The following is a 13,005-nucleotide window of genomic DNA, read 5'->3' as shown; positions in this document are numbered from 1 at the left end:
TCATACTCCTAAAAATTTTCCGTACTAACAAGTCAAATTTCAACTCTCTCCATTTTTGTATCGTAAGCAAATCATAATTTCTTTTTATATTAACAAGTCAAATTTCAACTGTCTGTTTACGCGACCATTTATAATATTTATAGAAACAAAACCTCAAAATCTAAACATTTTATCTTGAGGACACATGTTAGGAAAATTAAATTTCTATTCCTAGCTACAGTTGAATTTGAATTTGAAAAATTAATTAGGTATATATACTGCTAAATCAGGGAATAAGTCTGTCATAATTTTAACACCTATTTTAGACTATTTATCATGATAAATCTAAGTCAATTTTCAATCGTTGTGATTTGTGAAAGTATAGCAACTACGATCCCAAATAGTATTAGTAGCCTTTTCCAAATATAAGGATATATAGATTACCTTCAAAATACATTTTCTTTTACAATTTCAGTAAGTTCATAACAAATATTCCATGCTATTTTGTTTTATGAATTTGATTCTGTGTTTATGATTTATACAGTAGTTTGAAATATATCCTCCTCTTCTTTGGAAAATGAATTTTCAATTCCCACAACCATCACAAAATTGATAGCCCGGTCTAAGCAAATTTTGAGATACTAATATTTAAGGGTTAGAATTCATTAGATTGCAGAAGATATCCAAAACGTCACAAAATATCCACAAAAGTGATGCCAAAAGCATAGGCAGAAGCGGGCCCAAAAATGTTACACTTGTTGCTAATAGTGGTTCCGAAAGCCTTACAAATCATAAGCCTTGTCAAAAAGTGACCTCGAGAACTTACCATAAGTTAATGCATAAGCACCGCAAAAGTGGTAACACATGCGTTACCAAAAGTGACTACAAAAGTGTCGTCGAAAGTGGCCAAAAGTGTGCAAGTATTGGTTTCAAAAGTGTTGCAGTAACTGACCCCAAAAGTGTTGTCAAAAGTGACCATGAAACAAATTTGAATGATAAGCTCACAGAGAGATAGAGAGAGAGAGAGAGAGAGGCAAAAATGGTGATTTTCTTCCATGCCCACATCTCTTCATCTTCTTCCATTCTGCAATACCAACATTTCATCAACAAAACCCAAATCTTCAATTTTTTCTTTACTCACAAATTTGTCGAAATTTCCATCTTTAAAAACTAATCAATCTTCTAAGGTCTTTGCTATACAAGAAAATCTTCAAAGTTTACCTGATGGATCTGATTCAACTTCAGTCGAGGTTGGTTTACTTATTATTAATGTTTTATCAATTGAAAGTTATGTTAAAACCATCTTCTTCTTTTTTGGGATTTTCAGGTTGGTGGGTCTGAAACTCTAGCTACTTCTAAAATCTCTGTAGGTGCTGATGTTGATAAGGTACTCATTCTTTCTTCATGGTCTTAAACTCTAGCTACTTCTTTTTTGGGATTTTAGGTCTTGGGTTTGTGTATAGCTCAATTTTAAGTTTACATATTTGAGGTTCATGGTGTTTGGTGTCGAGGCGTACTCTGATGATAGTAGGGTGAATCGTGTGGCTCGTAGAGTCTCCGCCGAGAACAAAACCCTGTACCTGTACACTTGGGCTTATGGTGCCAAAAGGGAAGACAATATTATTAACTGCGAAGGCTTGGCTGTCACAATTAAGTAATTCAAAATGTGGAGAATTGGTGAAAGACTTCAATAAAGAAAGTAAGACTAAACGTATAAAACTTCTCCCAAAGACTACTAAAATCTAATTCAAAACGTCATGGTCGATAAGAATAGTCACACGGGGACGAAGGAAAGTCTCATGATCAATTCAATTATATCTAGTGCTTGTCCGGTCATGACCCGTTGGCTTTTGAGTTGGATGTCACAAACTTGATATGTTGTTAGAGATAGGCTCATCAATGAAAGGGCTCTTGGGTACATGTTCTCTTATCACTTGACAAGAAGACACTGTGTTACACTCCAAAGAATGCCACGGCCGAGATGGTGTGTGATAATAGTCCCACATGTCAAACTTTATATGATCTTCCATGAAAGGGATCATTTAGATCATTTGGAAGTTTGGTTGGTAGCCCGCCTTTCATGAATGTTAATGACAGTGATATGCTAACCGATCAATCGAGGTTGTTTTCTTTCTCTTTGTAGAGGGCACCTAAACAAAAAATAAGAATTAAGTTGAGATCATACTGGGTTCCCCTAATCGAAGATTCGTGCAACCAAATACTAGATGCAGCAAAGTCCTCCAATGCAAAGTCCATGGGCCCTGTACCTCTCTATCTACTGTGTTCATAAAGATGCAAGATTTCATTTTGAAATTAGAACTCACCAACTGACTCATCGATATTCTCTACCCAACTGCGCAAGCAATTGATTCTTTGATGCAACTCAGACTTACCTGTCGGTGTAGATGTCGAGGTAAAATTATAACTCGAAATTGTTTCAGCTTAGATAAGCATTATATCTTAAAATTTAATTTCTTCTTTAGTTACAGTTTTCTTCGAACTGCCTTTTCTCAAAATTTTGTAACTTGTATCAGTTTTATGAAACAACATTTACAAGAAAAATATCGAACTTCATATCTGGGCTGGTATTGGTACTAGCTGGGCTGGTCGAGCATGCCTACGCATCGGGTACCCCGACTCTTTCCGAGTGGGCCAACCAGGTCGCTTCGGTCCTCGAGTCATGACCAGGTACCAAATTGAGTGTTCAAGTTACATAGTTGACAAAATAAATGTAATGTGGCTTTTTTCTTCAAGAAATTTGAATCTTTTGAATCTAAGTGGTCTAAAAATCAACCCATGTCAGCTATGTCAGACGTAATAATCGTTTTGAAATCTGACTCGGGTAAATTCATACCTCTAGCCAGATTTTACATTTGACTTGGAAAAAGAAATGTAACCTAATTTTCAATGGTTAATTCAGTAACATAATCAGAAACTACATTCATCTCTCTTAAAGTGGAATTTTATTTCATTAGGTTTTATGATAGATAAGTTTTACATTTATTTTTATTTTTTACTTTCTTGAGAAAATGATAGTGATGTTTGTATTCATGAGATTTCTTGTGCTTCCATACTACTTTTTGTATATTAGATAATGCTTCACTCATTTTAAGAAGTATAACCTATCTCTTTCCCATCTTGTCGCAAACACGTTGATCTAATAAAAGGTCTAACAGAGCCACAATTACGAGCACTTGCCAAGTCTCTCTCAGAAAAAGTTATACATATCACTCAATTTGAAGACAGACATTCTTTTTAGAGTTTTACTCTCAATTTCATTATAGAAGCAAAATCACATCACTCAATTCTAATTGCATAGTCTTATCTTCGGAGTGAAAAATCTGAGAAAGTAAGCATACTCTCGGGTGCCAGTCGAGAAGTCTCAAATTGGACAGTCCGAGATCTTGCTAAGGGTCTTGGATTGTCCAGTCCGAGATCTTGCTAAGGGTCTTGGGTTGTCCAGTCCGAGAACCAAACTCAGGCATGGATCCGAGACCCCTCGAATTTGGCAGATAGGAGGGAAACCATTACTGCATAGGCACCCCACTTAATCAAAGTATCACTCAAGTGTTGTAGTTACCTTTCGTGAACAAGAGGACTTAGACGTCATCTCAAACGTCAGATAGTCAAAGAGGCAGCCATAATTGATTCAAGGACCAATCGTGAGCATTGATGTGACTGTCAGATATTACAACTGCCGTCAGATGTCTTCCTCGATTACTGTATTTTGCATTGGAGTGATGAACCTCCCGTTAACTAGGACCTCTCACTCAAAGCTTGTCACTGGACACTGGCTAAGGTAGTAGAGGAAAAAGAATACCTCAAAATTTGTCTAATTTATCTTGTTCTCTAGTATTTTTCGTTTATAATTTGTACGGGTACTGTTATTTCGAAATTCAAATGAACACAAAAGCCACATCTTAAATTCCTTATAGAACCAAAGTTATTACAAAAAATTAATGGTCAAGGTAATAGAATTATGTCATTTTCTGATCAACTAGAAACATTTTAGAAACCATATTTCTTCCGGTTGTAGTCAATATTTATATAGGTAAAAAAGCTAATTATTTAAGTCATTTTTTTCAATTTATTGTTAGAATTGGATATTTTCCCTTATCAAGTTACACATCATTGTCGCTAATTCCACTTCTTTACGACTCTAAAGACTTTCCTATATTTTGTTAACTGAAAAGCAAAACTAAAAAAATGTTATCAAGAAACCCTAAAAATGTAGATGTAATGGTCTAGTTACAATCAGAACTTGACAATACCATTATCTTCTTATCATATTCTTTTTTTATCAAAATTGTTGTATTATGACATAAATGAGGGGGTCGTGGGCGGGTTGCCTCATGTGATTCTGTGGTGAATTTGAGAGTTGCACTCTCATGCGAGAGGTCTATAAGCACAAACAAAGACATCCACCTTTTATTTATTGATTTCTTCTTTCGTCTCTTTGGTTTCATTGACGTTTGATGTTACATCATACAAAAGTTTTTTATTTTTATTTTATTCTATAGGATACTTGAAATTCGCTTACTATTTTCCCTTAAGACCAGCCATTTTTAAATCAAGGGTAACCACAAAAAACACAAATAATTTTTGCTCCCCATAACTTTCCATGAAAGTTCTACCCTCATAATTCTCCACCTATATAGCTTCTTCCATCAACCCAATCTTCATCTTCATCTCACTCATCTCTCTAGAAAAAAACCCATCTCTCTAATCTCTTGCAAATCTTCATAACCATGGCAGCTTGTGTTCATAATCCAAGAACCAAATCACCAACAGAGCATCTCTGTTCAATCAATTCCAAACAAACCCAAAATGATACTACTAATTCTCAAGTATACCAATACATCAAATACCCATTTCATAATTTCTCTGATCTTCCATCTTCTTGTTCAATAAATCAATTAGATCATAAAATACCAATTCATCACTCTGTTTCAATCTTCACTACAAAATTCGATGAAGACGATGATAGTTTATGGTTAAAAATTCGAGAAGAAGCTGAATTCGATATCAAACAAGAACCAATTCTATCAGCTTATTATTATACATCAATTCTCTCTCATTCTTCTCTTGAAACTTCATTAGCTAATCATATAGCAATGAAATTAAGCAATTCAAATCTTCCAATTACTCTTCTTTCTGAAATTTTATTGAATGTTATTAATGAAGATGAAGAAATAAGAATCTCCATTAAAGAAGATCTTAAAGCTGTTAAAGAAAGAGACCCAGCTTGTATAAGTTATGTTCATTGTTTACTTAATTTCAAAGGGTTTTTATCATGTCAATCTCATAGAGTTTCACATAAATTATGGTCACAAGATAGAAAAACATTAGCCCTTTTGATTCAAAACAGAGTATCTGAAGTATTTGGAGTTGATATTCATCCAGGGGCGAAAATCGGACGGGGCATATTGTTCGATCATGCCTCGGGAATCGTAATCGGAGAGACGGCTGTAATTGGAAATAATGTATCAATACTACATAATGTGACATTAGGAGGAACAGGTAAAATGTGTGGGGATAGACATCCTAAGATTGGTAATGGTGTTTTGATAGGGGCGGGCTCGTCGATATTGGGAAATGTTAGAATTGGTGATGGAGCTAAGATCGGAGCAGGATCGGTCGTTCTAAAAGAAGTACCTGCAAGAACAACAGCGGTTGGAAATCCAGCGAGACTGATTGGAGGTAAACAAAACCCGGTTAAGTCGAGTAGGATTCCCAGTTTAACTATGGATCATACTTCGTTTATATCCGACTGGTCTGACTATGTTATTTAAGTTCGAAAGTTAGATTAAGCTGTAATGTCTTCTATTCTAAAAGTGGAGAAGAATTAGCAAAGTCGTATTTACTTTTCTCATTCCACTTATTTTAAGAGTAAATGTTATAATGGGAGGTTATTTAGCAATAACCCCACTTTGGGTAGTTAATTAGTTTTTGTTCTCTCTCTAGATTTTATCTAGTGAGGAATATACTTATCGAATATCGGAATGTATTATACTTGTTTGTATAGCAAGTTATATAAAAAAAAATATAAAGGACAATAAGTTGCTTACTATAAAGGCTTATACAAAAGTAGATGTCCTTTTCCCTTATATTTAAAAAGCCAATTATTTTCTATCTTATCCTAAATGAACTTAATCTAATCCTTATTAACAAGTCTTTAGTTTCCTTAATGACTGGACTATTGATTTAAAGAATGGGAAAAAAATGAAAGATAGAGTGGACCAAAAATAATTTGTTATTGTATTTTTTAGCTCATAGAATCACTAATAGAACGAATGATGAATGCATTTGTTTTAATCCATCACCGAGAAATCTTGCTCACTTAGTCAACAAGTTAACTATGAGATGATCATTAGGAAGAGATTAGGTTTTCCTTCATGCATATTCGAAGAAAAAATGAGATTTCATTTCATGTAAAGTGTCTAACTAGAGAAGAATCTCATAGCTATCAGAAATTAGGCCAATGATTAAACTGAACCTTTCATTAACAATCATTTTCTCCACCCACCCATACCAAATCTCATTGAAAATCTGCGGCCTAAGTTGTGGTCACGGCTTGCACCCTCTGCCTTTGAAGTTCTGTTGTTGATCTACTTTCAGTTATTAAACCCCGACCGGTAGATAACAACGATGTCGAAGATTATTTATATGAAACTGATTCGAGACCAACTTGACCTTGAGTTTTACCATATCAATATAAACCCCACATAGATATAATCCTAAGCCATTAATTTTCATAAAAGTATCATATTATCCAATGAACTTGTTAAATTTTGAAATACAAAATAAACAAATTTTATCATATGACTTTGTTCATTTCAAGGATTTTAATAGAGATATTATTAAAGTTATGTCAATCTTAAGTCCCCACAAGGGCCACAAAAATAGTGTTCAAAATAGACACTGCTGATTTGTGGTGGCCCAATTGCACAGTCCCACACTCAAACATTTATAGTGATTTCATGTGGTGGGAGACTGGGAGTGCTATGGACAAAGGCTTAGATAATGAAAGGAGAGAGAGAGTACATGGTTAGTAGGCCGTCTCTTGGGGATCCTTGAAAAGGAGTGTGTGTGGCCTTTCACTTCCAAAATCACTAGTCTCTTCAATTTTTCAATAGTTAGGGTTTTCTTTTCATTCTCAAACACACATCTGTGGACCACATGTTTTGTTTTCGTAGTAATGTTATCATTCTGAAACACACAAAAATCCTCGAATTGTTCATTATTTTAATTTTTAATCTTGATATACATTTAAAAATTTAAAAATAATACTAGTCTCGATCAGATAGCACTTCGCCAAGACGTATGTCGAGTAGAATGTGTCAACCTTCATTTTATTCCTCTTTATATTCTGAAATAACTATTATATTCAAATAAGTTGTTGGAACCACATTAGAGATGTGCATAAATTCAAATAACTTGATTGATGGAAGGGCTCATCCTATCTGATTTTTAGTTGTTTCGTAATTTATCGGTCTCAAGTAAAAATGTTATATTTTTCATCAAAAAAAAAAAGTAACAATGTTATATTTAGTCATTTCTCATCTGATTTATAATAACATAGATAACTTAGTTAGTCGGGCTTCAAACAACAACATTCATGATCGGAAAAAAAAAAACTTGTGATCAATCTCATTAAATTAGATCTCGAATAACTTTCAATTCAACATTGGTAGGAGACGAATGCTTGGGGGATTAAAAAAAACAAAACTGTCTTTTCTTCCTAAAACTACTCTCTTCTTTGTCGTTTCTGGCGCCATAATTTCTCTCCCTACCACCTCAGCTCTCTTTTCGCTCAGCTCTGCGTCTCCACCAATATATCTCCTTTTCTTTTTGAAAGGTTAACAAATTTTAATGGATATGACTTCGCGTCTAGAACCCTGAAACCAACTTGGTAACCACACCATCCAAATAAAATAAATTATGGGTTTGATGCAAAATCCCCACCTGTTGATTTTCTAAACTTGTCAAATAAAAAAGAAATTAATTGAGAAGATGAGCAATAAGACTCGTGAGATATTTGGTTCAAGTTTATGATACTTCCCACCTGTTATTATTATCAAATTTTTTGATTTTTAATAGCGCCCTCAATTCATCTCTTTTTTGCTCAACCAATAAACTTGAGTTTTATTCAAGATTTAAAGAATACGATTCGCAGATTTGTCATTCACTCTAAGGAAAAGTATATTGTGGTTGAATCTAATGCACGGCCTGGGCCCGAGTATTGAGCCAAATTCCAAAAGCTCTTTCATAGAGTTACTACCTCTTTAGGTGCCTGTCACATGTTGAATATTGGGGCGACAGTCGCACATAGGATTTTGGCACATGTCATGTCGAATAGGAAGTACCTAATGGCTGAAAGATTCCAACAGTTGCAGTCGTGGTTCTTGAGTCTTGGAAGCTACATGATAACGTAGAAACTGTAAGAATAGTCCCACATGGGAGAAGGGGTAACTAGCAACCAATAATATAATGTATAGGTCCTCTCCACTCATTGCCAATTGGTTTTGAGTTTGATGACCACAAACTTGACATGGTAGCAGAGTTAGGTCCACACGTGATAGGCTTAAAGGCCTAAAGTTTGTGTTTTGATCTAAGGTTGTTTGATTGCCCAATTGAACATCGACCCATTGATCTTAACAACTACGTTTTCTAATGTTTCTTTTTTTTCGGTTGCTGCTTCAAGCAGTCTAGCATTTCGTTCACTCCAAATGATCCAAATTGTAGTAGCAAGGGTGCATAGGTTGACGAAGCTCTTCTTATCTTTGTTTTGCTTGGTAGGGGGACCTAACAGTGAAGCCATCAAGGAGAGGTCAAGATTCTTTCATCACTGGTGGAGTATAGTGAGTTAAAGGCCTATTTGGTAGCTCTAAGCAGGGTCGATAAGTCTAGAATCTCTGAATTCCGGGGTTATTATTCATATAAAAAAGAAGAAGAATGATAAGAAGATGGAAGACTATCATTACTACCCTCATTGGCGACCGCACAAATACAAAAATCTGGGAGGATGTTTGGCACCCTCTAGGCCTTCTACATGATAGGTTCAATTCTTAACTTCTCTATGACTCCTATGTGATGACATTCGAGAAGGGAGATGGATGGTTCCTGATCATGTATACAGACATCTAGGTGAGATTGGAAGGCGGCTGAATGAAGTTCCAATAGAGCATGGCAAACGGTATGTTGTAGTTTGGAACCCAATATAATCTCAAGGATAGTTACAAAGCTATTCGGCTGGTTAGGCCCCAGAAAAGCTGGATTGGCCTGGTTTGGTTTAGCAATTGCATCCCTAGACACTCGTCTATAACCTGGTTGGCTTTGCACCGACGCTTGAAAACAAAAGAAAAACTCAGCCAATGGGGATTAAATGTTAACCCACACTCTGTTCACCTTCTCGGGCACAGTCGAATAGTCGATCGATTGAGACTACGTGGGATGGAGAGATAACATGGTGCTGCAACCATCTCAAAGGAGATCATCATATTCGTAAACATATGGCAGATTAGTGTTGAATGCTCATGTTTATCAGATATGGAAGGAACGTCATGGCAATAGATTCAGAATCAGTTTACAAGCTCAAATTTGGTTTTGTCTCGATAATCCAAGAAGTTAAAATAAAAATTCTGGCATGGAAAGAGCAAGTTCAAGGTCTGATGACTAGCGCTATAATGGAAAGGTGGAATATAAACCTTCCAAGGCTCTGCCAGGTTACGAAGCTATCAAATGGAACCCTCTTATGGCAGGTTACCACATAATAAACACAGACGGAAGCCTTAGCTCCTCGTCTGCTGGCTTTGGGGCTGTCATAAGGGACACAGATGGGCATGTGTATGCAGCAAGCATGAGTACATGCCCACCGGAGACTATATATACATGAGTTACAGGGTGTTGAGTTTGGCTTGGAGTTGGCCAGCATGTTTGGGTTCGGAGAGTGCTAATTTCGGTAGATTCAGATAATATTTGTCACCTTATCTATGCTCCCATGGGGAGAATAAACACTTTAGCATCTGGATAGTTAGAATGTTTTACAACACAATTTCCCCACAATTTTCGGGAGTGAAATATGGCAGCAGACTACTTGACAAAAATGAGGATATTAATCTTAGGAATCATCCCCAAGGTGTAGCTTCATCTTATTGTGCTAGATGATGATATAAGAGGTGTATCTAGGCTAAGGAAACACTGGCCACGAGGACGGTGTTGGCTTGTTGCAATTTTGATTTTTTTTATTTTCGTTTATTTGCTTTCTATTAAGGATCGGCCCCAATCCACTTATTAAGACGACATAGAAGAAGATGAAATCTATCATTTTGGTAAGCTTCAGCTTCGTACGTGAGGTTTGCACGAGTGAAGTATGAAAAGATTTGCAAATAGCACGTGATTGCACGCTCGTCCAACCTAAAAAACTATTGAGATGTCACAGGTTAAACCAAGACCAACACGTAATTGAATCTTCCCTAAAAATAATAAAATTGTGAAAGAAGACACCAAATGGCTAATTAATGGTAAGTGTTGAGATACTAAAAACTTTGGAGATTTGGGATTGGGAGGGTCAACCATTTACCTTATTCAAGTCACAAGTGTACCACACATGAATTATTGACCATGTATTGTTGTTTTCTCCTTGGCTTCTGTGATCCTCAATCTCTATAAAGATGCTTATCAACCATATTACCCAATTCAATTCTTAAAATCCTCTTCATATCCATGGATTTCAAATTCCCATCCTTCAATTTTCTACTCTTAGGTTTCATTATCCCCTTCTTGTTCATATTGATCACAAAGTTCAAATCAACAAACCAAAGATCCAAAACGAAAAACCCATACTCAAAATCACTTCCAGGACCATGGAAACTACCTCTAATAGGAAACTTACACCAAATATTAGGCTTACCCCATCATTCTCTCAGAGACTTAGCCAAGAAATATGGTCCTCTTATGCACCTAAAACTCGGCCAAGTCTCCGTTATCGTCGTTTCTTCTCCAAATGTAGCTAAACAAGTTATGAATACTCATGACCTCATGTTTGTTGATAGAGGTGAAGTTCTTGCTGCTAAGATATTGACATACAATTATAAAGATGTAGCATTCTCTCCTTATGGTGATTATTGGAGACAAATGAGAAAGCTTTTCGTCTTAGAACTCTTAAGTGCTAAACAAGTACATTCGCTTAAGTCTCTAAGGGAAGAAGAAGTTACTAATCTCGTTCGAAATATTTCTCTCGAATGTGGTTCGCAGATAAATCTTAGTACTAAAATTTTTTCATTAACTAATGATGTTATTTCAAGAGCCGCGTTTGGTAAGAAATCGAAAGATAAAGAAGCGTTCTTATCCTTGATGAAGGAAGCAACTAAGATGTTGGGTGGGTTTACGATTGCAGATTTATTCCCTTCATTAAAATTCCTTCATGTTATTAGTAATGTGAAGCCTAAATTGGAAAAGATTCATAAAGAAGTTGATAGAATCTTGGGTAATATCATCAAAGAACATAGAGAGAATAGGATAGAAATCAAGAACAAGATGAGTGAACTCGAAGAAGATCTAGTAGATGTACTACTTCGAATTCAAGAGAGTAGTGGACTTGGATTCCCAATCACAACTAACAATCTAAAAGCTGTTATCTTGGTTAGTAAGTACATTTGTTTTCGATGTTTGTTTAGTGAGCAGCTAATGAGAAGTTACTAACTTTATTGCTTTGATTAGGACATTTTCAACGCAGGGACTTCAACTTCATCGACAACAATCGATTGGGCAATGTCGGAACTTCTAAAGAACCCAAGAATCATGGAGAAAGCACAATCTGAGGTTAGACAAGTACTCAATAGAAATGGGAAGATTGAGGAGTACGAGCTAATTGAACTAAACTACTTAAAATTTGTTATCAAAGAAACTCTAAGACTACACCCTCCTCTTCCACTATTACTTCCAAGACAATGTAGAGAAAGATGCGAAATTGATGATTATGAGATACCATTGAAAACGAAAGTCATTGTTAATGCTTGGGCGATTGGAAGAGATCCCGAATATTGGAGTGATCCTGAGAGGTTTGAACCAGAGAGGTTCAACGGTAGTTCCATTGATTATAAAGGGACTAACTTTGAGTATATTCCATTTGGGGCTGGAAGGAGAATGTGTCCAGGAATTGGTTTTGGCATAGCTAATGTTGAGCTTCAACTTGCTCAATTGTTATACCATTTTGATTGGAAGCTCCCTAATGGGCTCAAACCAGAAGATCTTGACATGTCTGAATCGTTCGGTATGGGCCTTCGGAGGAAAAACGATTTGCTCCTGATTCCTATCCTATATCGTCCTTCGCTTACTGATAAGTAAGATACGAAGTAGTAGTTTGATTTTGTTATAACTACATGGTTTCATGTTGATTGCACTCTCTTATGTTCTGTCTAGAATAAGATAAAATCCAATTCAAGCTCTATTGCTTTGATATGTTTTTCTTTTGTATCAAACACGCATCTTTTTTTATAAGAAAACTACAAATTTTAGTTCCTTGTTAGCCAATAAAACAAGCATCTCAGAAGTCATAATTAACGTCGATTTCGATGTCGTTTTCTTTGGTATCTTGGGCTCTAAGGATTCCCTTTTTGTATATCTAGTATCAAACAGAGCACTATAAAGCATCTTTTGCAACCTTCTATTGTTTATTTATTAATCTCACACTTCACCATGGAACTTCATTCCCCGTCCTTCGTTCATGTTCGGAAAAAACGAAACAAAGAGATTGAAAACCTAAAGCCCAAACTCAAAAAGACCAAGATAACTACCACTCATAGGGAACTTGCACCAATTGTTACAGATTTGGCCCAAAAATATGGTCCTCTTATGCACCTACAGGCCACAAATTGGTAAGTTTCAACTGTGGGTGTTTCTTCACCAAAAGTGGCTAAAGAAGTAATGTGAACACATGACCTCATTTTTGGCGATAGTCTAGCTGCGAAGATTATCAATAATTATAGGGATGTTGGACTTGGTCATTGTGGTGTGAGTATTGGA

At 35.9% G+C, this 13,005-nt stretch overlaps 2 protein-coding genes and 1 pseudogene across 2 annotated transcripts; all 3 read left to right on the top strand.

The window, feature by feature from the left end:
- The first annotated feature begins 1,034 nt into the window (after nt 1–1,034).
- On the top strand, nt 1,035–2,474 carry LOC147560614 (small ribosomal subunit protein uS10c-like; annotated as a pseudogene).
- A 1,975-nt stretch (nt 2,475–4,449) lies between these two features.
- LOC147560613 (serine acetyltransferase 1, chloroplastic-like) lies at nt 4,450–6,066 on the top strand. Its single transcript, XM_086664416.1, has one exon. The coding sequence runs from the start codon at nt 4,728–4,730 to the stop codon at nt 5,769–5,771; it is 1,044 nt and encodes a 347-aa protein (XP_086520542.1). The 5' UTR covers nt 4,450–4,727; the 3' UTR covers nt 5,772–6,066.
- A 4,470-nt stretch (nt 6,067–10,536) lies between these two features.
- On the top strand, nt 10,537–12,508 carry LOC147560612 (desmethyl-deoxy-podophyllotoxin synthase-like). Its single transcript, XM_086664414.1, has 2 exons — nt 10,537–11,622; nt 11,701–12,508. Exons 1-2 carry the CDS (start codon nt 10,705–10,707, stop codon nt 12,325–12,327), a joined length of 1,545 nt encoding a protein of 514 aa, XP_086520540.1. The 5' UTR covers nt 10,537–10,704; the 3' UTR covers nt 12,328–12,508.
- Nucleotides 12,509–13,005: the final 497 nt, after the last annotated feature.

The sequence above is a fragment of the Eschscholzia californica genome, unplaced genomic scaffold (genome assembly GCF_041429995.1).
Source record: "Eschscholzia californica isolate CP2 unplaced genomic scaffold, dmEscCali1.0.p SCAF_2, whole genome shotgun sequence".
Classification (NCBI taxonomy): Eukaryota; Viridiplantae; Streptophyta; class Magnoliopsida; order Ranunculales; family Papaveraceae; genus Eschscholzia; species Eschscholzia californica.
The sequence above is the reverse complement of the archived record's forward strand: the minus strand, read 5'-3'. Positions and strand labels throughout refer to the sequence as shown.